Source organism: Colletotrichum gloeosporioides (assembly GCF_011800055.1).
Source record: "Colletotrichum gloeosporioides strain Lc1 chromosome Unknown consensus_54, whole genome shotgun sequence".
NCBI lineage: Eukaryota > Fungi > Ascomycota > Sordariomycetes > Glomerellales > Glomerellaceae > Colletotrichum > Colletotrichum gloeosporioides.
Genome location: NW_025544699.1, coordinates 120,087 through 146,481, shown reverse-complemented (window position 1 = coordinate 146,481; position 26,395 = coordinate 120,087). Strand labels below are relative to the sequence as shown.

The window sequence follows — 26,395 nt, the reverse complement described above, 5'->3', positions numbered from 1 at the left end:
GCGTTCAGGAGGGTGGGAACCTGAGAGCTCATGACGCAAGCGCTGCTTCGGATAGCACGATACCTCGATAGTGCTCCTAATACATGCACTGGATGAAATCTTTGCGGAATACGACCAAGTCGTCATGGTATAGATAATTTTGAACTGTCTGCTGGTTCACGTCGCAACCCGTCTGTCCTACCCGTCTTGCGGTTGATTGCCTCGTCCATGAAGTCTATCACGTCTATCATGCTATCCAGCCTTTGCAGCGCAGCCCTCTCCTGCTTGTCAAGCAGCGCCTTCTTGTCTGGACCCATGCCTGGGCCGACCATCTCGTGGAGGTGATGCTGCACCAGCTTCACGGGAATAGGGGCACGGATGACATGACGCATGAAGGACTCGACAGCCTCCCAGGGGCAGGCTTCGTAACCGGCATATATGGCCGGGTTGGCGAGGATGCCACGGGCGGACATGAGACCCGCGAGTTTGGTTCCGCTTGGAGTGAAAGGTGTGAAGCCGTTGGCAATCCGTCCATTTGACTCCGATACTGTCTTTGAAACAGTAGATAGCGGCAACGTAGCCATGGAAAAGACATCGCCAGAGAGGAGGATCGGGAGGGTGTCTCCATACTTTTCCAGCAGGATACCTAGCGACTCCGTGTTGATAGGGGTGCTGGAGGCCGTATGGCGCGTACGGGGATGAATGGTGAGGAAGTCAATGTTGCGATCGTGGGGGTTGCCGATGACGGTGTCGATGAAGTCCATCGTCCTCCTCAAGTCCTTGTGTACCCTGATCTTGACGCTGACACTTCGCCCCTTGGGACTGTCGATATCACGCTCCTTGCCTACGTGCCAGCCGTCGTTTGCCAGACGCTGTCGCGTCTCGATGACCATGTCGCGGACAAGCTCGCGCTTCTCCATGAGCGCAGCACCGAGAGTCTCGGCGCAGGCCCAGGACTGGGGGCAGCCGCAGTTGAGGTCGACGCCGTTGACATAAGGGGCGGCCAAGGACGATGAACGGGCGAGCTCTATGGGGCTGTTTGAGCCGAACTGGACTATCGTGGGGGGCTGGACGCCCTGGGTTGAAATTGTGAGATCTTTATTCAAATTCGTCAACTTCTGGGCCGGTTCAGTTGGTAATGGTGAAAGACGAACCGCTGTCACGCGCAAAGTTGTTGCGGTTGAACTCCTTGGACAGGATCATGGGTGTCCAGCACAGGTCGGTACCATATTCGTGAACCGTTTGACGAAAGGCAAGCTGACAATTTGTGAGATCGTTTTCATTTCTCTCACGGCAGAGCAACGTTCCGGGATTCCTACCTTGCTGTATCTCACCATGGGCGCAGAGACATTGAGAAACCTGTCCTGGCTCTTGGCTGCATCGAAGATTTTGAGAGGACTAGATGATTCATGCAGGTGAGCCAGCTGGGCAACAACACAAAACGAGAGCACAGCTTGGCATTTTCACTCACTGTATCCTGTCGGAAATCGTCCCGTCGTACAATTCTGCCGCCATGATTTCCGGCCTTCCACACAAGCGCGTAGTGGTGGTGGCAGTTCAAAATCTCAATCTGGAGGGGCGATGAGAATGAGTCTCATGGGCAGGCAGGGGGGGGCTGAGGTCGAAGAATTACAACGTCTAAAGCGCGGGCATGTCAATGGCATTTTTTGGTGGACCAGGGGGGCCCTGTGGCGTCCTGCCGTTCACCCTGTAGGCTTGTCATAGTGGGGGTGGGGCTCGACAGCGACGATAACGGCGGGGTGTTTTTTCACCGCCTGCCCGAAAAGGTCAAAATCTCTAAACTTCGACTCAAAACTTTGCTCCATCCGCCCTGTTAATGCGGGATTGATGAGTCGTTTCTTCCCTCGGGAACCACCTCTCCACCATTTTTGTTCTTGAACCATCGCATCCGTTCTGGTTCCAATCTCCTTCGCACTTACACCAAACCCGCCCTCACGCCTTCCAACATGGTCAAGAAGCCTACCATCGGCCTCCTTGGAGGCGGCCAGCTTGGCCGGATGCTGTGCGAGGCCGCGGGGCCTCTCGGCATCGATATCGCCATCCTCGACGAGGCCAATTGCCCTGCGAAGATGGCAAACCAGAACAGCCGCCATGTCACCGGCTCCTTCAAGGACCCCGCAAAGATCAGGGAGCTTGCGGCCATGTGCGATGTCATTACTGTCGAGATTGAGCACGTCAACACCGAGGTCCTCGAGGAGATTGCGACCCGCGGCGTTATCACTGCTCCCGGCACCGTCAAGAAGGTTCCCGTTCACCCTCACTGGCAGACTCTGCGCCTTATCCAGGACAAGTTCCTCCAGAAGGAGCATTTTGCCAGAGCCGGCCTTCCCATTGCACCGCAGATGGCCATCGAGTCCAGCCCCGCTATCCCGGAGAGCCTGTCGGCCGCTTATAAGAGCTTCGGCTTCCCCTTCATGCTGAAGGCCCGCAAGGGTTCTTACGATGGCCGCGGCAACTTCAAAGTCAATGGCGTTCAGGACTACGAGGCAGCTATTCAGGCGATGGGTAAGCTGTCGCTTTACGCCGAGAAGTGGGTTCCTTTCGACATGGAGCTTGCCGTCATGGTCGTCCGCACCGAGGACGAGGACGGCGAGCTGAGGAAGGTCCACACCTACCCGGCTGTCGAGACGATTCACGAAGAGAGCATTTGCACTAAGGTGTATTACCCTCCTCGCAGAGTCCCTCTTGATGTTTGTGAGAAGGCCCGCCAGGTTGCTGGCGACGTCGTCAAGACGCTCAAGGGAAGGGGTGTCTTTGCTGTTGAGATGTTCCTCCTAAAGGATGGTGAGTTTCCAACGCCGTCATGATTTGATCTTGGATTGACATCTGATAGGCACCATCACCGTTAACGAGGTTGCCCCTCGTCCTCACAACTCTGGCCACTACACCATTGAGGCTGTGCCCTACATGTCCCAGTACAAGGCGCAACTCTACTCCATCTTAGACATGCTCCCGCGGTCCATCAAGCTGCAGCCCCGTGTTTCTAGTGCCATCATGCTGAACATCTTGGGCGGCGCGCGCGAAGACTCTCACGAGGAGCTTGTTGATCTCACCACGTCCCTGTACGACGACAAGATGGACATCTTCCTCCACCTTTACGGCAAGTCTTCTAAGCCGGCCCGTAAGATCGGCCACATCACCGTCACGTCCTACGAACATGGCGTGAACCTGGAGCAGTTGGCTGCGCCCCTGATCAACGAGGTGAACTATATGCGCGAGGCTCGCATCGACGCCTCGTCCGGGCAGCCTCGTCTCCAGCAGTCTCCTATCAAGGCCAAGAAGATCAGCTCGCGGAACTCAGACAAGCCTCTTGTGGTCGTCACCATGGGCTCTGACTCCGACCTCAAGGTCCTTCAAGGGGCTTTCGAGATCCTCGAGAAATTCGAGGTTCCTTACGACCTCGACATTACCTCTGCACACCGCACTCCCCACCGCATGGTAGAGCTTGGCAAGACTGCTGCTCAGCGTGGTATCAAGGTTCTGATCGCAGCAGGTATGCTTTGCCTATTACTTTCCAAAGATCACATTGCTAACATGAAACCTAGCTGGCGGTGCTGCTCACCTGCCCGGTATGCTGGCATCTGAAACTACGGTGCCAGTCATCGGTGTTCCCGTCAAGGCCACCCACCTGGACGGCCACGACAGTTTGCTCAGCATCGTGCAGATGCCCCGCGGTTGCCCTGTTGCCACCGTTGGCATCAACAACTCAACAAACGCCGCGCTGCTGGCTGTCAAGATCCTTGGCTCTTCCAGCCTTGAGTACCAGCAGAAGATGGCTCAGTACATGAGCAACATGTCTACCGAGGTGGAGCAAAAGGCAGCCAAGTTGCAGAGTGTGGGATGGAAGGCATACCTTGAGGAGAAGAAATAAGCTGTAGGGGTCTGTTCTCTTTTGCATACCTTACATGGTGCCTACTTTATGAACAGCATTGATTGATACCAGCACCGGCGTCGTTTAGGAGTAAAACCAAAAATACAAACTTGAATAGTCACTTTGATGAAATGATTCGTTCCCGCGCCACATGCATGGCCAGTGTCCTGGTTCAACGGACCATGCGAAGGACCTGGATCGGTACCCGACGAGCCGGTGAGCACAGCCGGTTCTTGAGTGACAGGGGAGCGTGTGTCCCCGCTTGAAACATTAGATGGTGTTCTCTGTATTGCCCAGCATGATGCAGCTGACGACGTGGGCATAGGATACAAACGAACCGTTGGCTTCTTGTGTAACAAACCACAAGCTGACCACGCCTGTCGAAGGATTTGCCCTGATTTTGACGCTGTCTGACCTTGGCTATCTCTCGCCAAGGCTGGCTTGGATTCCTCCGGGCACGTCAACGGTTCCACTGCGATGGGTGATTTGCATCTATGATGGTGCTGCACGAGATGCTTCCCAGATCCGGCATCGCGATGTCTTTCAATGAGGGTTGCTGTCTCTAGCTGGAAGTGTCTTCATGAACTTCTTTTATCTCTTCATGTTGATCGTTTTATTTTTATTTGGGCGGTTGCAAAGAAGTTATCTCTTCGTCTAAAAATAGGAGTTCCTGATGATCAGCCATCCTCACTCGATCGATGATCACCGGCCGGTTGATGATGGTAGTCCCGATCAGGTAGGGACGGTTTGAGAGTCAGCAGGTCGGCTCGCGCCGGATCGACGAGCTCGCGACTCGTGGCAGGATCTGTCAATGATCGACGGAGCCTTCCACGTTCGTTGCGAGCGTTGACGGGAAAGGGTAGGGCGCCTCGCTCGTATGTCTTGCCCAGCCTTGAGCTGACGTCCGATTAGGCACATTCAAGGAATGTTGCGGGCGCTTGGAGGGCAAAATAATGTCTCCGAAGCAGCGCATACATTCGGCTCGAAGTGCGGAAGAAGCAACAGGGAAGCAAAAGAAGAGAGCTAGGTAAGACGGACCAATTCAAAGTGACGATGACCACTCGAGCTGACCAAGGTTTTCCCAGCGCCGCATGTCTCAAATATCACCGACGTATGCGCCTTCCGTGTCGATGATCCCCCGCAAATGCCACAGTCACAATCTGGGCTTAGCTGACAGCGGGAAGGAGAGACAGCCGTAGCAAGAGGGTTTGCAGGTAAGGTAAGGTTCTTCCATGTCTTGGACATGATTGCCCCAATCAGGAAGAGAGGAAGCAAGTCAGGCAGTTGATGATCGGATACTATTCATAGCCCCTTGCACGTTGCGGACCTTTGCCTTTCCCTCTCGGCTGCACCAGGGGTCCCGAACGTCGCCCGTACAACGAGACATCCCTTCATTTCTTTCCCCCTCGTGCGTCCACTCGATCTCAAGCGCCCTACTGAATGTCATTGGGCTGATGTCATTCAACCGTCAGAGACCAAACGCCCGAGTCCTGTCGCAGATACGAATCCTCCCAAGCTTCCGGTGGCATTCCTCCCAGCCGGTGGGAGCAGTTGTACGATCTTGAGTTGGCATCCATGGCTAGCTCCACGCTTCCCGGGTCCATATCACACAGTCCCAAGGATTCGTGATAGCCTACTACCAGTGAACGGCTTTCCGCAGTCGATGGAACATGCCGCAACTTAGTCTGAGACTTTGCATTTCTTGACCTGTTTGTAACTTGTGGACGAACTGCTCAGACGGGCCGAAGAACCGCTGAGTCTCTCACCCGAATCCAACCTCGACGTCGATTTCGAATATAATCAGCCCAAATCAGTCCGCCCGCCGCCCGTACCGTTCGCTGGCAGGGGTCCAGGTCGCCGCTCCCTCGAAACAAGCGCCTTGGCAGGAGCAGAAAGCTTCTGGATACGGTTATCTTGACTCCCCCGTATAAGCAATGGACCAGCCACATACGGGCATGTTGCATGGTGCCGGGCAACATCACGAAAGCCTCTCAGCCCGGGCTTACATCTGGAGAGCCACTTTCAGGCCGACCTAGGCGGAGTTTTGTCCGTCGCTTTTCAACAATGGGTTCTCGTCAAGAATTTTATAACCTGCAACGAGCTGAAGACCGTTGATGGTATCCTTACATCAGCTAGACATCGCTCGAGTCCACACCTGGGTATCACGAACAAAGGAACTGTGCTAGTGTAACTCCCCGCGGTGCCCACTCGACATCCCCCTTGCCTCTTGCAACAGCCCTGAATACGGATACCCCTTCTGGTAGGGCAGTCTGAGACGAGACTGCTCGAAAACAGCCGAGAACTGAGACCTTGACCTCATCACCAATCGTTGATCGTCGACCCCATCCACCGCTCTGTCCACCTGCACATGCGGCGCACGCTACTTTCGACCACCATCCGCATGCGCTCCCTTTCTCCCCTACATCGTGGCCCTGTGTAAGCTATTTTCACGTTTGGCATGCTTCCGCGTCTCTTGGCACCTACACCGAAGCAAGGTAGACTGTGCTTGGCGGGCATGGAAGCAAACTTATCTGGCGATGTGACTTGTGCACTGGCAACCAGGGCGCATATCTCGCGGGGCAGGGCAATGGCAGCTCACTCCTCCCCTGCGGCCGAGACAGGCACAAACACACTCCCGCTAGCCTCCGTCTTCCCGTCTTGGAAACTATCCCAGTCGGCTGTTGGGCAAGCCGCCGCGGGTGTACGTGCAACCTGTCTGCGCAGGCCGTGAGGCTATATAGGAACCCGGTTGTCCGGCTTGACTGATGGAAAGTTTTTTGTGTAATCCAGCACAAAACCAGAATCCGCTCTCCACATATACAAACCAACATCTGCAGATTTCAGAACTCTTCTACGACTTACAAGTTAAGATGCACTCGACTCAACTTCTCGCAGCTGCTCTGAGCGTCGCTGGCTTCGTCGCTGCTGCCCCTCAGATCCAGCCGGGCAAGGCTGGCTGCCCCCAGAACATCTGCATCGACGGAATCAACCCCGCCTGTCCCACCGTGCGCTGGGGAGGGTAAGTTAGGTTTCCCTGCCGTTGCTTCCAACGATCCTTTGCTGATGTCGGATGATAGCTGCTACGATGCCTGCAAGCCGGACACTGCGCCCACGATGCCTCCCTGCCCAAAGCCTACGAAGCCGACAAAGTCCATCACCAAGATCCCGGGCAAGCCTTCGCCTCGCCCTACCGCGCCTCCCAGCATCTCGGTGACCCCGGTTAAGCCGCCGACCATCATCACGGACTCATGCAGCAAGCGCACCGTCTGCATAGACTACGTCAACGAGTGTGGTCAGTGGTATGGCGGGTAAGTCTTTCTTTCCCCATTGCCGATCCATTCCACGAGAGAGAAGTATAGACAGCTAACATTTCTGCCAAAAGATGCCACTCCGACTGCCGCCCCTGGCCGTCCTACACCGCGCCTCCCTGCTCGAAATCCACGTCTGCGCCCGACCAGACGTATTCTCTACCTTACTTCACCAGCGAGCCTGATCAGACCTACTCTCTCCCGTACTTCACTGCCGATCCCACCCCTTGAAAATGGCTGAGAGGAAAATGTTGATGGAACAAAAAAGAAAAACCAGGAAGGAAAATGTAGTGTATCTTTCTTGCTGGTAGCTCGCAATGATATGTTGCTGCTGTGAACTACCGTCTCCATTCGCGCAATGTCTTACCCATATGCTCACTTGGTGCATGTGACCGTGACGGCGCGTGGCGTGTCTATTTGAATAAAGTAAGGAACGGTGGAAGTCAATTAGTTTGGCACATTCCTGGCTGAGCCAAATATCTCGACGCGGTGTGATGAGAACGGCCAGCTAAGGGTGGTCGTGACAACAAGACCAGAGTGGAACGAAGTTATTTTACACCATGAACACCGTGAACACGGGAAGTTATAAGAGGCAGGAGATAAATATCCAAGTCATCAATTTCGAATGGCAAGGGACAATCAAGTTTGAACTGATTCAGTTTACTCTTTGAACAAAATGAATTTCTCCTCCTACTTTACACGTTTTTAACTCCAGAGCCAAAGCCCGAAAGCCTGCGGTGCATGTACCTAACCCATACAGCATATTCCAAAAAGGATAGGTAACTTGTTCCCCACGCGGCTTCTCCCACGATCATTAACTGAAAATTATCGTGGTATTATGATTCGCCTCCTCTCCCCAGTCTTCTTTCTCTTCATCCTCTGCTGTTCCGACATTCCCGTTGCGCGCCTCCCAAAACACCCGACACCTGGTCTATCGTAACATTGATGGTTTAGTACACACGCTTGAAAGGAGGGACGGCCTTGCACTCGTTCTCGTCAAGGGTGTTGGCGATAACACCGCGGTAGCTCAGGTCGACCTTGCCGTGAGGCTGCTTCTGGAAAGACAGAGTGTGCTTCATCCATTCCTTGTCGTCACGCTCGGGGAAATCCTCGCGCGCATGGGCTCCACGAGACTCCTTGCGAGCGGCGGCAGAAGTGGCGGTTTGAATGCTGTGAAGTTATTAGCGTCAAGTGTAACAAATTTAAACAAGGACGTTACTTACGCGCAAGTCAGGAGGTTGCGGAGCTCAAGGGTCTCAACAAGATCGGAGTTCCAGATCATGCTGCGGTCCTTGATACCGACCTCGGGGAACTGAGCGTCAATCTCAACCATCTTGCGAACACCCTCATCCAGGGACTCCTGTGTTCTGAAAACGGAAACCTCAGTCTGCATAGCCTTCTGCATAGAAAGACGAACATCGGCGGTGGTCCTGGGGCCCTCAGACGTGCGAACCTTGTCAAGAACCTCAATGTGCTCAGCACCAGCATCAGCCGCAAGGGGCTTGTGCTTAGTGCCGGGAGAGAACTTGTCGCGGATGGTATGGGAGACGGCACGACCGAAGACGACGAGGTCGAGCAGGGAGTTGGCACCGAGACGGTTAGCACCGTGGACAGAGACACAGGCGGCCTCACCGCAGGCAAACAGACCAGGGACGACCTTGTCCTTGCCGTTCTCATCAACGGTGATAACCTCACCGGTGTACTTCGTGGGAATACCACCCATGTTGTAGTGGACGGTGGGCAAGACAGGAATGGGCTGGGTACGAACGTCGACACCGGCGAAGATACCGGCGGTCTCAGAGATACCGGGCAGACGCTCGTGGAGAACCTCGGCGGGCAAGTGGCTGAGCTGCAGGAAGATGTGGTCCTTGTCCTCGCCAACACCACGGCCATCGCGAATCTCCATGGTCATGGAACGGGAAACGACGTCACGAGAGGCAAGATCCTTGGCGGTGGGGGCGTAACGCTCCATGAAGCGCTCACCCTCGGAGTTGAGGAGGTAACCACCCTCACCACGAGCACCCTCAGTGATCAAGCAGCCAGCGCCGTAGATACCAGTAGGATGGAACTGGACGAACTCGAGATCCTGGTTGGGCAGACCGGCACGGGCAACCATAGCCATACCGTCACCAGTGCAGGTGTGGGCGGAGGTGCAGGAGAAGTAAGCACGTCCGTAACCACCAGTAGCCAGGACGGTGTGGTTCGCGAGGAAACGGTGCAGGGTGCCGTCCTCCTGGTTGTAGGCGAGGACACCGCGGCACTCGCCGTCCTGCATGATCAGGTCGAGGGCGAAGTACTCGATGAAGTAGTTGGTGTTGTGGCGGAGGGACTGGCCGTAGAGAGTGTGCAGAAGGGCGTGACCGGTACGGTCCTCGGCGGCGCAGCAGCGGTAGGCCTGTCCACCCTTTCCGAACTTCTGAGACTGACCACCGAAAGCACGCTGGTAGCTGTTGCAAAGGGCTGTAAGCAAGAAGGATCTCACAGCTAGGTCGTGGAATGGCACTCACATCTTGCCGTCCTCGGTTCTGGAGAAGGGGCAGCCGTAGTTCTCAAGCTCGACAATGGAGGCAGGAGCCTCACGGGTCATGTAGTGAATAGCATCCTGGTCACCGAGCCAATCTGAACCCTTGACGGTGTCGTACATATGCCACCTCCAGTCGTCCTCGTGCATGTTGCCCAGAGCGGCGTTGATACCACCCTGAGCAGCGACGGTGTGGGATCTGGTGGGGAAAAGCTTGGAAATGCAAGCAGTGTTGAAGCCAGCCTCAGCGAGACCGAAGGCGGCACGGAGGCCAGCACCACCGGCACCGACGACAATGGCATCGTACTCGTGGTCGATAACGGGGTATTTGTTGCTGACGTAGGGAGAAGCCTCCTTCGCACGGAGGGGCTGGTTCGCGAAGACCCGCGCGGCGGATCTAGTCGTGGAGAATGCGCGCGCCTGCGAGAACTGAGAATTGTCAGCGGGATTGTTTCTCGAAGCCGGCCATAAATTCCGTCGAAGGTTGCCACACGACAGAGGGAATGCTTACAGCAGGTCTGGCGGCAGCAAATCTCCTCAGCGCCATTGAGGAGGCCATATTTGCTATAAACACTATTGTCGAGTGTCAGTATTGTTGTGTCAGGTTGTTGGCGTATTCGTGGTCCTGAATGCTCAGGTCGTGGGGGTGGCAGACGACGTTGACGGCCGAGGATGCTGTGCGGGTGGATGGATGCGTGGAAGGGAATGGTCGGGACTAACCGTTGTCGGAAGAGAGAGATCAGGCCTGCGGGCAACGGGTTAGTAAGAGAGAAGTCCACCAAGACCTGCTACTGCCAGAATTGCACACGTACCTTCAATTGGGATCGGTCTCCAGAACGAGGTGCTGCCTCCAGTCGATGTCAACAACTTGGGTGGGAAAAGGTTACCGGGTACGACCTGTCGAGAGGTTTGCGAGGAAAGGATTCCACAAGCGATTCAGCCAATCACTCTGTCTTGATTCGTGATTATCCCTCCGTCTCCATACGAACCTAAGCTGGACATCCGCCGAGGAGCCGAAGCCACACTAGCCACACTCCAGGAAAGCCACACCTTCACATGCATAAGTCCCGTCAAATTCCGAAGATCCAATCCGGGGTACCTATCATCAGTGCGACCGGACGAAAGCTTAGCCCTCCTGGATCAGCGGCCATTGAAGAATTATGTTTATCCGCAAAATTTGGGGTTGCGATACATATTGCGCACTTGAACTATGCCTCTGAAGAGTTGCTCTGAAGTTGTCGCAACTCTTGCCTCTGCGTTTCTGTCTCTCAATTGAACGCAATTGGCCCTGTTGCAGCTTTTCGCATTGCGTGCTAGTTCTGCGGTGCTTCCCGAACCCCATTGCCGAGGTGCGGGTGGAACTGGGTCCTTTTCGATGCAAAGGCCCAAGTCCATGACTTCACGACCATAGCTCGCTATCGCGCGCGATTATTCGCATTGCCACTTTTCAAACAACGTGACTACGTGGACCCTCGGTAACAGCTTAGCGCTCAATGATCAAACGGTTTCCATTTGTAGTGCAGCCATAATCAATTCGCAACTCGTTGTCGCAATATCGCGTTCGAGAGTTTCAAAGCACGTGCCTACGCGGTTGCCGCAGTGTTGAAGAATTGTAAATAATTTAGGGTTACCCTAGGTATCTATCATGAAGCCGCCGTTCCACGGCCAACTCTAATGTGGCAACTTTCTTTGTTGCATCGTCCACCTGACCCCCCCTTTTGCCTCTTCCACAGACCCAGTGACCCAGTAGCATTCTGAGGTCCGACCCCCTCGCTTTGCATTGCTTTACCACATCCAGACACACAGGTAATCTCTCATCAGTGAGCCGTAGAGTAACGGAAACAAAAGAAAGCCTGAATTCAGAGTCCCCTTTTAGTGTGTCCAAGGAGTTCAAACTCCAGCCATGCTCATAAAGTACACACTACCTAGTATACAGCCAATAACGCGCCGCCCAAGATTATGACTCCAACCTGTAGAAACCTCCGCCACCAACTTCCGATTCGCTTCTTAGAAAGCCATAGCCTTCTTGATTTCGGCAATGGCCTTGCCGGGGTTGAGACCCTTGGGGCAGGCACGTGTGCAGTTGAGAATCGTGTGGCAACGGTACAAGCTCATGGAGTTGTCGAGGGCGGCCTTACGCTCAGCCTTGCGCTCGTCACGGGAGTCGGCCAGCCAGCGGTAGGACTGAAGGAGGATGGCAGGTCCGAGGTACTCCTCAGAGTTCCACCAGTACGAGGGGCAGGAAGTCGAGCAGCAGGCGCAGAGAATGCACTCGTAGAGACCAGACAGCTTCTTTCGGTCGGCGACGCTCTGGCGGTACTCCTTGCCCTACGAAGAGTTAGCGTAAACCTTTAAGTGAGTTGTGGCGATTTCGGCGTACATCAGGGGCAGGAGTGTCTCTCTGCAGGTAGGGCTTGATTGAGCGGTATTGCTTGTAAAACTGCGTCAAGTCGGGAACGAGGTCCTTGACGACGTAGGTGTGAGGCAGAGGGTAGACCTTGACGTCCGACGCGCTCTCAGTAGGAATACGGCCTGGACTTTGGTTAGCCATGCTTTCCCATCTTCCGGATCGAAGGCGACGGCAGAGTCGAGTTTCTGCCCCCGCCCTCAAGGGGGACACGTACAAAGGCAAGCCAGAGTGTTCTGTCCGTTGATGTTCATGGCACAGCTACCGCAGATACCCTCTCTGCAACTCCTACGGAAGGTAAGAGTGGGGTCGATCTCGTTCTTGATGCGGATCAAGGCGTCCAGCATCATGGGTCCCGTCTTGTTGAGGTCCAAAGTGTACTCCTGCATACGAGGCTTCTCGGTCGGCGTGTCGGGGTTCCAGCGGTAGATGGTGAACTTCTTCATCTTAGGCTCCTTGACCGCGGGCGCATCCGTAGGGGTGGCAAGGCCACGGCGAGGGATCGTAACGATAGGGCGGAAAGCGGCCTTCGTGGCCGTTCCAAGGACTCGAGAGGAAGAGCGGAGAGCTGCCATTGTGGCGGTTGTTTTCGGGAACGATTGATCGCGAGGATACAGTCAAAAACAGCTTGTTGAAACTCCAAGAGATGCTTGAGCAGTTGCAGGTGTGCTGCGGGGCGTTGGTGGTTGGAGAAGTTGGCCGGATCACCGTAATATGATCCTATGGGAGGCGTTTGGGCGAAATCAAACATCATCGAAGATTTGGCTGCTGGTTCCGACTTCGAATACCCGAGGGCCAGCGGGACAACCGGCCAATCATGTGCAGCCTGATAATAAGCCCAAGTTCTCCACAGGTGACCAGGATCGGGTGAATGTGAAGAAGGACTCGGGCATTCCGTGCTGCCGTGGGTGCACGTGATCAGAAGCGGGAATATGGCGGAGGTGTCATCCCTGCCAAATCTGGGGTGTGCTTTTTCATATGACATCAAATCGGTGGATGTTGCATCCATCCCTTGGACGGCTGCTGCACCCATCGCGTCGCAAGTGTCCAATTGTGCTCGTGCGCGTCGAGGAAGCTCCCATCTTTCCATATGAAATCCTAAGCTGACAGCGTTGTTGAGCCCGCAGCGAGGTGACTATACGTCGTCGTCTGTCGCCTTCAAACTTGACGCGGGGATAGTTACCATGCGGACTGCGGAAGCACCGCAAACGCATCTCCAAGAAACACGACACGTCGCTGCACATTGGAAGCAATGGCCGCAGCGGTGATCGCTTTGCGCCAGCCCCTGGTCCAGCTCTCTCATACCAAGCCTTTGACTAAGGGTAATACCTTCAGACAATGCGATATCTGTTGAGGACAAGAAGCTGATTGCATCACAGCCTGCACCTCGTTGTATCCGACGTATCTGTTGCGTCAGCAACGGACCCCTCCAAAGCCACTATCCCAGCGCTACATCTCGACGACCAGAAGCATGAGCTCCGATTCGACAGCATCCAAGCTCTCCTATCACGTCGCAGCCTCTTTCACTGGCAAAGACCGACCGTACGATCCCTCGACACATATTTTCCATTTCAATCCATACAATCGGATTCAACTGAATCGCAGCAAGCGATCGAGGCCAGACAGCGGTCATGACGCCTTCTTCGTCAGTAGGGTAGGCGAATCCGGGTCGGTAGCTCTGGGCGTCGCCGATGGTGTCGGCGGCTGGGTCGATTCTGGTGTCGATCCTGCAGACTTTTCGCACGGCTTTTGCGACTACATGGCTTCGTCAGCCTATGGCCACGATGCGATCAAAAACGATTCGACAAAAGGCAGTGGCGATAAGGACCCATTGCGGGCGCAGGCTTTGATGCAGACCGGGTACCAGGCGATATGTGAAGACAAGACGGTTCCTGCCGGAGGAAGCACGGCATGCGTTGCTGTCGCCTCTCCGGATGGAAACCTCGATGTTGCGAACCTGGGCGACTCGGGCTTCATCCAGCTCCGTCTGAACGCCGTGCACACCTACTCTGAGCCTCAAACGCACGCCTTCAACACCCCTTACCAGCTTTCCATCGTGCCCCCGGCTGTGGCAGCACGCATGGCTGCTTTCGGTGGCGCCAACCTCTGCGACTTCCCCGCCGACGCCGACGTTACCCAACACGCCCTCCGACACGGGGACATAGTGGTGTTTGCGACAGACGGCGTGTGGGACAACCTCTTCAACCAGGACATACTTCGCATCGTGAGCAACGTCATGACGACGACGGGGGCCTGGTTTGACAGCAAGAACGGCGTGCGTGTCGTCGACAACCTCAAGCCATTTACGAAGCCCTCAGAGGATGCCTCAGTACGACCACCTTCAAAGTTCTTGACGCTGCAAAGCGTCCTGGCAGCAGAGATTACCGCGGCAGCTAAGTCGGCTAGCCTCAACCGCAAGCACGACGGTCCTTTTGCCAAGGGCGTCCAGAAGTACTTCCCCCAGGAGAACTGGCATGGCGGCAAGATTGACGACATTTGCGTCGTCGTGCTCATTGCGTCGGACGACACCAAGGTCAAGAGCCATCTCTAAGGCCCACGTTGAGGAGTTGTCTCTGGCATGAAGCGTCGAATCTCTGAATTGTATTATTATCAAAAGACACAAAGCATGCCGTCGGGATGGGCTTCCGTTTTCTTGTTTTCTCAAGCCACCAAAAATATAGACACCGGAAGAGAGGCGCCGCCGCTGCATTCAAGCCTAGGACATCATCGTCTCTTTCCTGTCTAGTGTTTCGCGAATTCAGATATCCATCGTGTACATAGAAGCAACAAGCCCATCGAGAATAAGCAACGACGATTCGAGCTTGTCATATTGCTACACATTCCCCGTCACAACCCTGGAATCTTGCTTTGGGCCTTATAGAAAAGATCGCGCCATTGTAGAATACGAAGATGATAGCATATACGAGATTGCAGCTGGCAGACGGACAATCTGGGTAAATTCAAGCCCATGTTGATGGAAACAACGATGCGATTGAAGGAATTGACCGCGTTAACCCCATCGACAGAGAGGAAGATGATGGACAACGTCAAATCATGAAGCAAGACATATTCAGCAAATTCTCAAACCACACGTCAGAATACACACGCTAGAACAATGCCAGAAAGCCCAGCATCTCGTTCCCTTCCCAGACGTCTCACGTTGACAAGCGCCCCAATCCTTTCCTTCACAGCCTCGATTTCTCCACCGAACAAACTACACATTTTGGCTCATCCGATCGCCCAACCAGTAGCCGTAGAACCTGTTTCCCCCCCGTTGCCCTCGCCCGGGTGTCTGTGTCTGTGTGGTGGGAATCCTCTCCTGCTGATCGGCAGGAGGCGAAACCGACGTTGGTTCGCTGCTTCCTTCTTCTGCCTTCCCCACGGCTGCCAGTCTTTCCCCCCCTTTTTTTTGGGCCCCAAAGGGGTCCACGTCAGCGTCAGCCTCTCCACGTGGAGGGTCGAGCAAACCGGTCTCTTGTTCCTTATTTTCTGGAGACCTTTACAATTCGTTTGTTTCGTGGATGAGTTTAAATGCAACGACCGAAGAAGATCTTGATGCTGTGTTGGTGTGATTTTCTAAATGCCCCTCGGACGCGGATGCGCCCCGGACTACAGTGTACCCTGCATGCTTGCGCCCGAGTGACCCGCATGCAGCGTCGCACAGGAAGCACTGGCAGAATGTCACGTCGCTCGAGGACAAACGGCCAGGTCATGCATGTCGCTTGAATAGGCAATGCAAGCACGGAGGATATGAGGGGTCTGCCGTTGTACAATCGAGATGTCAGATGGTCACAGGCGAACAGGCCACAAGTTGGTCTGGCGAATGAATGGTAAGAGGCAACAATGCATCTGATTGCTGTAATTGACTATGCTTGTGTACAGACCCAGTTGAATACAATACACAGAAGTGGTACGCCGTCCGTTGTCATCGTCTTCATCGAGTCCAGCTACTCAATTTAGCTAGACCCCATATGCAACGCCTCATCCTGATTGTTCCTGGATCGCATTACTATATATTAAACCCTTTTGTTCCCATCATATACCAGTCAAGTGACTCATGACTGTCCCTTTTCGTCCTCGTAAAACACACACGCTTACTGGAAGTAGAGCATGGCGGCAACGGTGAGGCCGATGAGGGCAATGGGGGAGCCGAGGCGGACAGAGTCGCTGCCAGGGACAGTGGTGGGGGAGGTGGTGGCACCAGTAGTGGAGGAGACGCCTGTTTACTTGTTAGTGAATCTCGCCATGAAGAGAACCGGGATAGAGACTTACGAGTGCTGGCGCGGGTGCTGGTGGAAACAGTAGAAGCGATGGTGGAGTTGGCGGCAGAGGAGACGGTGGCAGCAGTCTCGGAGGCGGTAGAGGAGGCGGCGGAGGTGACGGTGACGGTAGCGGAGGCAGAAGCAGACGCAGAGGCGGAAGCAGAAGCGGAGGCCGAAGCGGAAGCGGAAGCAGCAGTGGAGCTAGCACCGGTGGCAGTGGCCGCGCCGGAGGCGCCAGAGATCTGGAACTGACCAGAGTAGTTGGTCTCACTGCCGTCGGTGATCTCGATGGCGTAGGTGTCAGCGGGGAGGCTGGCAGAAGGGGTCCAGGTGAAGGAGTTGCCAGTAGCACCAGCTGCATTCATGTCAGTCATGTTGATACTGTGAGTAGACCATACCAGGTCGAAGCAGCGGGCTTACTGGTGATGGCGGCGACGGTCTTCAGGTCGGTGCTGGCGCCGTTCTTCAGGTTGATGGTGACAGCACCGGTGGCACCGGACCAGGTAATGGTGAAGGGCTGGCCGGCGGTGATGGCGAAGTCGCTGTTGGTAAGCTGGACAGCCTGGGCGACAGCGGCGAACGCGGCGACGAGAGTAGCGGAGAAGGTCTTCATTGTGACGGATTGGGTTGTTTTTTTGTGAAGATTAAAGTTGGTGAACGAGTGTAGAGGTTGGTGTATTAGGTATCGTACTACTGTAAAGGTCGCAAAAAAAGGTCAACAACGAATGTCGGGAAGGCTCGTGAGGAAACAAGAGAGGAAAACGGGCAATGGCTCGAGGGGGGGCCCAGGAGTAGAAAAAGGCTTCTGGCTTCCCCGTGTCGAAGGAGCGAAATTAGGCGAAGACAGAGATCCAGGGGTAGAGCATGGAAGGGGGGTGTGCGGGTCGGGTTCTGGCGGAGGCATGCGACTTACATCAGTAGCGGTACCTGGGATGGTGGTAGCAGACGGAGCTTTTCCTGGATATTGCTCGAGGGTAGACGTTGGAATTCCGGGGGTGTGGACGCGCGATGGGTGGTAATCTTGCGTGGGTTGATGTTTGTCTGTGTTGTGTGTACGGACAGATTTGTTTGTGTGTTGAGTTTGGGTCTGGTGATGGAGACGGGTGGAATGGAGGATCATCAAGCGCGGGACTGAGAGGAGCGCAAGGTGAGTTTAATAACGGAAGGACGAAGGCGTGAGGTGAGGTGAGGGATGGGAGGCGAGCACGCGAGACAGGAGCTACGCACAGTCGAGGCTTGCTTGTTTGGCGGCGTTTCGACGATGAAGGGCGATGGAATCACAACAAAAGCCATCTCACACAGTAACCGCGCTGCGCGGAAGGCGCTGCTCCTTGCTGCTGCTGCAAAGTGAACCACGGCGCGGGCACCACGGCCACGGCTCCCACCTGGCGCCTGCCTCCAGCCTCTCCCAAGCCCGTGATTTACGCAGGCGGAGTACGATGCCATTCGGTACCTCCATGGCAGCAGCAGCAGCAGCCAGCAGGCGTCCAGTCGGCGCAGCGCAATTCGTCGCAAATGAGGAAGCAGCGACGATGGCCTGGGAGGGTGTAAACCTGCAAGTACCTCTCCTCTCCAACCGTCCGTCCTTCCTTCCTTCCCACCAGTCCTAGCAACCCCAGCAACAGGGGCGCGGCGCTAAGCTTAATCAGGGTTGGGGCAGAAAATTCTTGGACGGGGACCCCTGTCGCAGAGAGGAACATGGCGAACCCGAGGCCACACGCTAACGAGCACCAGGCTTCAGGTTTCTGTGGTGCGCCGTCTCCTTCTTTCGCTGCTGCTTTCAACAGCACGCTTCTCTCCTGCCAGACGATGCTGCACCTGTTACAGCTTGCGACTTTAGGCTGTCTTCCTAGCTGCTTACCAGCACCTACCTTAAAGCTGAGCTGTCTAATGAGGCGTTAGCTGGCCTGGAACAGCTGGAAGGGTAACCACTCTGCCCGCGCGTACGTTATGCGCCGTCGCCCGAACTGTTAGGTACCTTAGTTGCCGACAACACACCTCCAGTTTTTTTTTTCCAACGACCGTCGTCGACCGCGAAGCTCGCTCAACGTCCCCCCTCTCTTACCCATGTGCCCCGGAGTCGCCCGAGCGCCCCTATTGGTCTTTTGAGCTGGGGTCTCTGAGAGAACCCTTCCATCCATTCAGCTGGGGCGAGCAGCGGCCCTGGTCGACCGTCCAGCGTGACAACGTCGCGTCCACCTCCGGCATCCGTAATGGCACAATCCAGTGGGCAAATGGTCCATCTCACCTCAGTCCACCGCAAGTGACACCCGCCGCAACTGGGCCAAAGAAGACTCAGGGAGTCAAGAGATGCCCCAAGACCTGATTTGCGCCAGTCTCTGACTCTCGCCCATGCTCTGGTACCCGCTTTTCTCGTTCTGGCCCGATGACGAGGGGGTCCTGGGGAGGTTCCTGTCGATCTGGGTCTTTCGAGGCGCAGCAAGGGAGGGGACAAGACTCATTCTCTTTTTCAGCGCCGACAGCTACATCTCTCGCCCGAAAGATGGCGCGCGCGCCATCAACAGCCCAGACGAGGTACCTTCTGTGTGTCTCCCCCAAGCGCCTTCTTCTTTTCGCCGCCCATGGGAATGTGAGCATATTGCCATCTCAGCCTGCTTCTGTTGACGCTGCTGTTATGCTCGCTGACGCCCAGCCAACTCAGCCTGCAATTGCGTGCGCAGCCAACAGCGTCCATCCCTCCACCCTCCTTTCCATCTCGTGTTCTATCTCAAGAGGCAAAAACTCTACTTGCCGCGGACCAGTCGCCGTTCGTCGTCAATCCGATGGTTGCTGCAGGCTGACCTTGACAGCTCAAGGCTCCCCCACCACGCCAAAATGGAGGTGACGACGCCCTCGGCAGCGTTGGTATTTCCAAGCATCCGAACCTCTATTCCTTCACCCTGATGTGCTAGGACCCAGCCCGCGGCTACGCGGCGGCGACACTTACGTCGTCACCCTCACCGACGACCCAGCCTGCTCTGTTTCCGCTTCTCACCGTCAGTCCATTGACTTCTAGCGCAAAGTCATTTAGATCCTGGCAACTTTGTCTGTCTGTTTGTTTCCGCCCCATAGAAGCATTGACGAGCAGGGCTTGAGACAACAGGTCAGCTGCCGCGGACGTAGCAAGTTGCTTTTCTACATGCTTCGATGCTGCGATTATGGATGGCCTGACGCACCTGTGAGAGGTGAGTGACTGCTCGGCCGTCGCCATCAACGATAGTCTGGCGCACATCATGCTGGAACGGTACACTCGTTCACCGATCATGACGGTGCCAACCAGCGGCCTGTCCTCCCCAATCGACGGTACTGACCTGACAGGTATCGCCTGATGAGGATCTACCGAGGGGCGCCGGAGAAGATTCTGCTCTTCGCCTGCACCCGCTTGAGCCGTGCCGCGCATTCCATCCGGCCCCTCTCTCCAGAACTCTCGTTCCCACGGCACGGTACGCGATACATGCACGCATATTGCACATATTGGCTGGTGTAGACGGATATAGCACATAGCACTGCAACATCATATCGCACAAGCGCAGCCAATCTCGCTCTCAATCGGCGAACGGGGGCGTATTCCATCGGTTGTGCAATGAGATGCAATGGAACGACGTCAGGGCCTGGGCCGCTGCCCAATTGCGATTCCAAGATGCCAATATCTGAGAGAGAGAAAAAAGGACCAATTTCAATGCGCCCCGTTGGAGACCCATTGTGGAGACCAACATTGGACAAATCTCCCCAGCATGCGCGCTATTTCACGGCTTGCACGGTACCTGCATTTTTGCGCCATGGGCCTTGTGCCTGACCTCCAATCGACGGACTCGGACACTAACAGCTCCCGGTTCACCCACAATTCCCCCTCCGTACCCTGCTCTAGCCATTCGTCTATTCTCCATAACGTCCCCTTGTGGGCATCCATCTGGAAGTCCCCCGCGCGGCCGACAACGGAACGCCATCTGATGGCTCGAGTGTCGTCCGAACGATTCGATATATCAGTCATTAACAACTTCGTTTATCATGGAAATGCAACTCCGCGAGCAACTATCGGTGAAAATTTTTGTTGGAGCCCAGCATATCGATGTCCTCGCCTTCAGCAGAGTTTCAAGCTGACGGGGTGGCAGCTCCGTGACAGGCTTGGCCCTCTGTGCTCCCAGCTCATTCACATGCAGCTTTCCGCCATCAACGCCAGTGACATATTGTGGTAAGTTACTCTTGGCCGGACGAAAAAGGACAAGCGAAGCCTGGTTCTGCCTCAAGGAGCGTTTCAACATGACACCCTGCTGGAATGGATATTCTTCCGAATCACCCCCAAAGTTTGCAGCCCAGACTTGGGTGACGTACAAGGCCGCGATCCGGTGCCACGGACGGGAATGCCGGTACTGGAATTGGCGATGTGATGCGATTCGATTCGGTACCACGCCGTGGCTGCTGCAGATGCAGGACAAGAGAAAGCCAGGCTGATGAACATTCTGCAACGCCACAGCCGTGCCCATCAATCAGGCTTGACGTTTCACGTGCCCAGCATTCGTCGACAGGTCTTGGTTCATGCCACAGGTCCCCGCGTCTTACGACAATGTCTGGGACGATGGATGCCTTCCGAAAGGACTCACAGCTACAGCCCGAGACCCTCCGCCTTGCCAGCTGCCAGCACCTCATGGAAATTTCCTTGGCTCCCCTAGAATGCTCAACGACGGCAAGGACCTCTACCCAATTCGCGCCGGTGCGCCAGAGCATTCGTGGCCTCCCAAGACACAGGTTCGATAAGGCAGCGAATCGCGCACGGCATCGTCCCGGCGGTGGCAAACAAATACCATAAACAGATGAGCGTCACCCGACAGCTTGGACTGGAACGATGGTTCTATTAACCGGAAGAACTCAGCGTGCAGCGCACGACTCCCCGCCGGACACCTTCCGTCTCCTCCGCGATCTGGGTCACCGTCGCGCCCTTCCCTCTGGCCTTGTCCACAAAGTCGTCGAGTGAACCCCCGACGCCAAAGTACAGCCTCTTGGCTCCCACCAGCGCCTGTGACTGACAGCCGCTGCCTCCCCGCTCCGCCTTCTCCTTGCTAAGAATAGCAAAGACCATCTCATTAAATGCCTCCAGGGCGAACGGGGAGTATATTGTCTCGGCCCCAATGAGCAGGGTATCAAAGTCTTTGTTGATGTTGTCCCTGTCGTAAGTCTGCTGGTCCAGCTTGGACTGGCTCTCGTACAGTAGGTCGATCAGCTCCTGTGACCAACCGCCGGAAATGAAGTTGAGAGAGATGTGCGAAGACGCGAGGAAGTCTTGGAACTGCTGCAGCACCTCAGGCGTGAGCTCCAGCTCGTCCTCCAGCGCGAACGCCTCCTGCAGGGCCGGGCTCTGGTCCCTCCGTTCCAGGGCCCACGCAAGAATGAAGTTGGGCAGCGTCACCAGCTGCAGCACCGTCGGGTTGTAGTCGGCGAGCGTCAGCAGCAGCGGCGACCTCTCTGTCGCATACCTCATTGCCCACTGCAGGATCGCCAGAGATGGCAGCGCCGTGCCGCAACCAAGCTGTGCCGTCAATCACATTAGCCCCTTTCTTATCATCATCATCATCATCATCATCGATCGCCACTCCACGCTAAACCGGCGCAAGTCCTCTCATACCTCTACGACCCGGAGGGGCCGCTGCTTCAGCGCATCAAGGTACCCGCCGCTGGCGAGCACCTTGACCAGGTCGACGCTGCTCTCCCAGCTCTTAAACCCGCCCTCGTAGACGCCCGTCTTGACGTCGTGGCTGCCGAGGCCCTCGGCCGCGGGGCCGGCGGCGGTCTCGTCCTCGGCCATGAGCTGTACGCGCACGTCCCACAGCTCACGGCGGGGTATGGCGATGGCGGTGCCGTCGTCCAGGGCGACGTCCAGGGTGCTGAAGGCGACTTTCGAGGGGAGCTGCGCGAGCATGTGCTTCAGGTCGTGGCCGGTGGGCGGGAGCTGGGGTTTGCCGGGGACGGGGAAGGCGGACGATGACGACGACGCGGCCGCCGCGGGCGGCGCCGGGGTGTTGTCGGGCCCCGGGCCGGCGGGCGCGGAGGCCGGGGCGGGAGAGGCGTCGTCTTCTATGTCATCGCCGCCGAAGCCGAAGGAGAAGGATGAAGACATTTTTGGGGGGGAGGGGGATGGTGGGATGCCGCGGGGTTGTAGGAAATTTCGCGACGATAAGAAAGTCGTGAGGGAAGAGAAGCTGGCTTATCAAAATGTGGGGGCGGTGTTCAACGACGTCGGTGCGCTGCGCTTCCCGGTGCCTCGTTGCAGGTTCGCCGGGCGATGATGTTGCACTTTGGGTATTTGTACACGACACACGACTGAGATGCTACGTGAGTATTTAAATCTGGGTCACTCGTAGGCTTTCGAATAAGTTTCCGGCAGAGCCGTGCTCAATATGTTCACTCAAGTTGCACGATACCAATTCTAACCCCACAGTTTGAACACCCAGAGGACTAGTGAGGGCGGGTATGAGGGTGACTGAGACGTTAAACTAATGCTGAGAGATGAGCATCCATGTCACAATTTCTGCACGCTTCTCTGAATTCTGAATTCTCGTTCTTGTTCTTCACTTAAAATGCATTGCTTTAACAAAGTCGTTCGTCAACTTGACCAACCCCCCCAATATTACGCATCGACAACCGTAATGTCATCAATCAGAACAGGCGCCTTTTCACTCCCTTTGGGCCAATTAAACGCAAACATGATGTAATGTGTGCCGCCCGCGATGTTGAACGTCCACGCGTACTTGGAGTAGGTCGCCAGCGGCGTGTTGACGTTCCTGCAGGGGTTGTTGGTCGACCCGCACACCAAGACGTCCGGGATGGGGTAAGTGTCCCAGGCGAACCCGAATGTCGGCACCCCGGCGGAGGACGGCGTCTCGTTCATGCGGCCGATGTATGCGGTGACGATCCTCTTCTTGGCCGTGGCCGAGGGGGGCAGGGTCAGTGTTTGGGTGAAGCGGCCTATGAGACCTCCTGCGGCGGATTCGAAGAGGCTGAAAGAAAGTAGAAGCAGTCAGTAAGAAGGTAATTTAGTCGTGCGTGGGGGGGACGTTTGTGTGCGACTTACAGGGCTCCGCAGCCGCTGGCTTGATACCCGTCGCCGACGATGCGTCCGGTAGCGGCCCCGGTGATGGTCCAGTTGCTGGTGCCGTAGTCCCATCCGGAGTTTTTTACGTACGGGCCGCCTGGAGGAAACGTTCAGGTTAGTATGTCGATGGAATGGTAACCGGAAGCTTTCTTCAAGCGGGTGCGGAACACATACTTGCAACTAGAATGAAGTCAGTTTTAGTTGCCAAGGGATAGGATCGGGTTAACTCACTGGTTGGGCTGGGAGCGGCGCAGGCGCCGCTGGCGGAAGATGAAGTGGTTGTGGTCGAGGTAGCGGCAGTCTGTGAAGCATTAGTATGGGGTACTTCTTTGCATCGGATTATGCCTGGGTTCACTTACCGAGGAACTGGATGAAGAGATGGGAGCGGAGGTAGAGGAAGAGCTTGCAGGGTTTGACCTGGAGCTGGAAGAAGAGCTGGAAGTAGAGCTGGAAGAAGAGCTGGAAGTAGAGCTGGAAGTAGAGCTGGAAGTAGAGCTGGAAGAAGAGCTGGAAGTAGAGCTGGAAGTAGAGCTGGAAGACGTGGACGAGGAAGAGGCGGACGAGGAAGAGGCGGACGAGGAAGAGGCGGACGAGGAAGAGGCGGACGAGGAAGAGGCGGACGAGGAAGAGGCGGACGAGGAAGAGGTGGTCAGTAGAGTGGTCGAGGTCGAGAGTGTGCTTATAGCGGCAGAAGAAGTGAGCGTGGTGCTGCTGAAAGTACTAGAAGCGGTGCTAGGGCGGCTTGATGACCCAGACGAGCCAGATGTTGTAGACGTCAAGGAGGCAGAGGAGACCGTGCTGCTCGAAGACGAAGTAGACGCAACCGTGGATGAGGAACTGCTAGAGGGCAGGGCCAGGTTCAGGTTGTAAGACGCGTAGATGTTGAGGCGGTTCGAGCCGCCACAAGTCTCGTACGTGTTGCCTCTGCAAGGCATGTTGCAGCCATCCGTCGGAAGAGTCAGCACGCCTCCGTTCTGGATCTGGTTGTCACACCAGCACTCCTGAGAGTACTCGACACCAGCAATCTGGTATCCGGCGGCGGAACACGCAGCGACACAGCTCTCGACCGTCATGCTGGCGGGGCCGCCCGCCACAGCCATGCCAACGCCGAGAGCGCGGCCGAGAACATTGTCCTTCAGGCAACCCTGGCCAGTCCAGCCCGCGGGCACGGTGCTTGCTGTCTTGGGCGCTGCGGAAGACTTGTAGACGTTGATGAAATTCCCTCCGCCGCAATACTCCGTGCTGTTGCCCGAGCAGAGCATGTTACAGCCGGTCTGGCCACCGGTGGCGGTGCCAAGGATCTGATTGTCGCAGTAGCACTCGGAAGAGTACTCGACCCCGGCGTGAGAGAATCCGGCGGCTTTGCAGGCGGTGGTGCACTGTAAGACTGACATGAGACTGTCGCCGGCCGCAACACCGGTACGGTAAGCAAGGATCCGGCCGGGAATGTTGTCGTTATAGCAGCCTAGAGAGGCCCAGCCCACCGGCCCGGGGTTGACACCAGGACCGGCGGCGGCAGCGGTTGTCGTGAAGACACTGAGTCTATCTCCGGCACCGCAAGGCTCTGTAGAGTCGCCGGTGCAGGCGAAGTTGCAGTCGGACTCGGGCTGCTTTGTGGCGAGGGGGCCCAGGGAATAGTCGCAGTAGCACTCGGAAGCGTACTCGACACCGGCATATGGGAAGCCCTTGGCCGAACAGAACGCGATGCATGATTCCTCCGTCATGCGGCTGTAGTCGACGTAACTGGCACGAGCCAGCTGTCGGTTACCGGGAGAATCGGCATAGCAGCCGAGATACTTGAAGCCTACGGGACGGCTGGTAGTGATTGAGAGCTTGCGTTTCGAGATTGTCACGGCGTTGCCCAGCCCAGTCAGGGCCAGGACAAGACCTTGAATGGTTAATGAGCGCATATTGAAATGAAGGGAGTGTGCTATCTGTAAAGAACGAAGGAATGGAAGCGAAGAAAAGAACGAGCTGATGCTTTGAACTTAGAACGTGCTATTGAGAGACTCAGCAGTATCTATATATACTCTACACGATGGCCATAATGATCGACAACTAGAGATCATGATCAAGCTTCGCATGGCTAACAACCATCCACTTGGAATTGGGACTATTGCCAACGTCGTCAGGCTTGAACCACATGGCGGGACGCTCGCGTGGTGCCAGGCGGTTATGGCGTGGTGGCTATGAGCCCAGACTTGAAAGGACTGCGCCGATGGTGTTCGGGTTCTCGACAGAGGAGTGTTCCCATTGTTCTCGACCTGAAACTAACAAGCTGTGGCTACCGTTGGACTCTTCTTCAGTCCCGACGGACTTGACTGCCAAGAAAGCGATTGTGCAAAATACCATAGCCATCTTTGTCGAGTTCCGGATCTGGATCGGTTCCAACGGGCATTGTTGAAAAACCCATCGACAATTCATACCCAAGAATCACATCTTCAAGATGAATGCTATGATTTGCCACCCACGCCATGTACTGGAGCGCTCACATTAGGCAGCTAGCTCGTTCTGGACAAAGGTGAAAGGTCTTGGCGAGGAGACGGCTTATCGTGGACGCCGGGAGAGGTCTGCTGCGGTTATTCGCCTTATTAGCATACTGAATTGAAATGGCAGAAGGTTTAAATTGGTGACGTCTGGTCGGTCTTGATGTTGAGTTGTTGGATGAAGGTTTTGTGATTGTAGAGTTTACAGTTGAGGCCTGTGTACTAAGTATCCGATACTTCGCTTGGGCCGGGCAGCGCTAATGTACTTCCGGTACACAGCACTTGGGCCTGGACGTCGACCGCTCACTGGTCGAATGCATACGAACGGAACGACCGCATCCCATTTGCCATCGCCTCAGTCTCCATCTGCACCCACCAAACACCAACACCAACATCCAATCGCAAAGCAGCCAATGAGCAAGAGCCTTTGCAAGAGGCGTTCTGCAGCGCAAG

At 55.7% G+C, this 26,395-nt stretch overlaps 8 protein-coding genes and 1 pseudogene across 9 annotated transcripts; 3 read left to right on the top strand and 6 right to left on the bottom strand.

Annotated features, from left to right (window-relative positions):
- Positions 1–76: 76 nt before the first annotated feature.
- On the bottom strand, positions 77–1,494 carry GCG54_00004552 (annotated as a pseudogene). Its single transcript has 4 exons — positions 1,451–1,494; positions 1,314–1,377; positions 1,134–1,236; positions 77–1,075 (listed from the first exon to the last, which is right to left on the bottom strand). Coding segments are annotated over exons 1-4 (1,210 nt in total).
- A 452-nt stretch (positions 1,495–1,946) lies between these two features.
- On the top strand, positions 1,947–3,871 carry GCG54_00004551 (phosphoribosylaminoimidazole carboxylase; the record flags this gene model as incomplete). Its single annotated transcript, XM_045404600.1, has 3 exons — positions 1,947–2,784; positions 2,834–3,493; positions 3,546–3,871. 3 exons carry the CDS (start codon positions 1,947–1,949, stop codon positions 3,869–3,871), a joined length of 1,824 nt encoding a protein of 607 aa, XP_045262543.1.
- Positions 3,872–6,741: 2,870 nt separating this feature from the next.
- Positions 6,742–7,410, top strand: GCG54_00004550 (uncharacterized protein; the record flags this gene model as incomplete). The annotated part of the gene is made up of 3 exons (XM_045404599.1): positions 6,742–6,890; positions 6,949–7,179; positions 7,254–7,410. 3 exons carry the CDS (start codon positions 6,742–6,744, stop codon positions 7,408–7,410), a joined length of 537 nt encoding a protein of 178 aa, XP_045262542.1.
- A 719-nt stretch (positions 7,411–8,129) lies between these two features.
- GCG54_00004549 (putative succinate dehydrogenase [ubiquinone] flavoprotein subunit) lies at positions 8,130–10,259 on the bottom strand (the record flags this gene model as incomplete). The annotated part of the gene is made up of 4 exons (XM_045404598.1): positions 8,130–8,349; positions 8,403–9,626; positions 9,687–10,129; positions 10,212–10,259. The coding sequence occupies 4 exons, from the start codon at positions 10,257–10,259 to the stop codon at positions 8,130–8,132; spliced, it is 1,935 nt and encodes a 644-aa protein (XP_045262541.1).
- A 1,448-nt stretch (positions 10,260–11,707) lies between these two features.
- On the bottom strand, positions 11,708–12,682 carry GCG54_00004548 (Succinate dehydrogenase [ubiquinone] iron-sulfur subunit; the record flags this gene model as incomplete). Its single annotated transcript, XM_045404597.1, has 3 exons — positions 11,708–12,028; positions 12,081–12,232; positions 12,325–12,682. The coding sequence occupies 3 exons, from the start codon at positions 12,680–12,682 to the stop codon at positions 11,708–11,710; spliced, it is 831 nt and encodes a 276-aa protein (XP_045262540.1).
- A 677-nt stretch (positions 12,683–13,359) lies between these two features.
- On the top strand, positions 13,360–14,658 carry GCG54_00004547 (Protein phosphatase PTC7-like; the record flags this gene model as incomplete). Its single annotated transcript, XM_045404596.1, has 2 exons — positions 13,360–13,429; positions 13,487–14,658. The coding sequence occupies 2 exons, from the start codon at positions 13,360–13,362 to the stop codon at positions 14,656–14,658; spliced, it is 1,242 nt and encodes a 413-aa protein (XP_045262539.1).
- Positions 14,659–16,201: 1,543 nt separating this feature from the next.
- GCG54_00004546 (uncharacterized protein) lies at positions 16,202–16,982 on the bottom strand (the record flags this gene model as incomplete). The annotated part of the gene is made up of 3 exons (XM_045404595.1): positions 16,202–16,326; positions 16,380–16,724; positions 16,790–16,982. The coding sequence occupies 3 exons, from the start codon at positions 16,980–16,982 to the stop codon at positions 16,202–16,204; spliced, it is 663 nt and encodes a 220-aa protein (XP_045262538.1).
- A 4,239-nt stretch (positions 16,983–21,221) lies between these two features.
- Positions 21,222–22,481, bottom strand: GCG54_00004545 (Histidine protein methyltransferase 1; the record flags this gene model as incomplete). The annotated part of the gene is made up of 2 exons (XM_045404594.1): positions 21,222–21,893; positions 21,990–22,481. The coding sequence occupies 2 exons, from the start codon at positions 22,479–22,481 to the stop codon at positions 21,222–21,224; spliced, it is 1,164 nt and encodes a 387-aa protein (XP_045262537.1).
- A 510-nt stretch (positions 22,482–22,991) lies between these two features.
- GCG54_00004544 (WSC domain-containing protein) lies at positions 22,992–25,366 on the bottom strand (the record flags this gene model as incomplete). Its single annotated transcript, XM_045404593.1, has 6 exons — positions 22,992–23,361; positions 23,436–23,553; positions 23,596–23,636; positions 23,688–23,757; positions 23,816–24,176; positions 24,251–25,366. 6 exons carry the CDS (start codon positions 25,364–25,366, stop codon positions 22,992–22,994), a joined length of 2,076 nt encoding a protein of 691 aa, XP_045262536.1.
- Between the last annotated feature and the right edge of the window lie 1,029 nt (positions 25,367–26,395).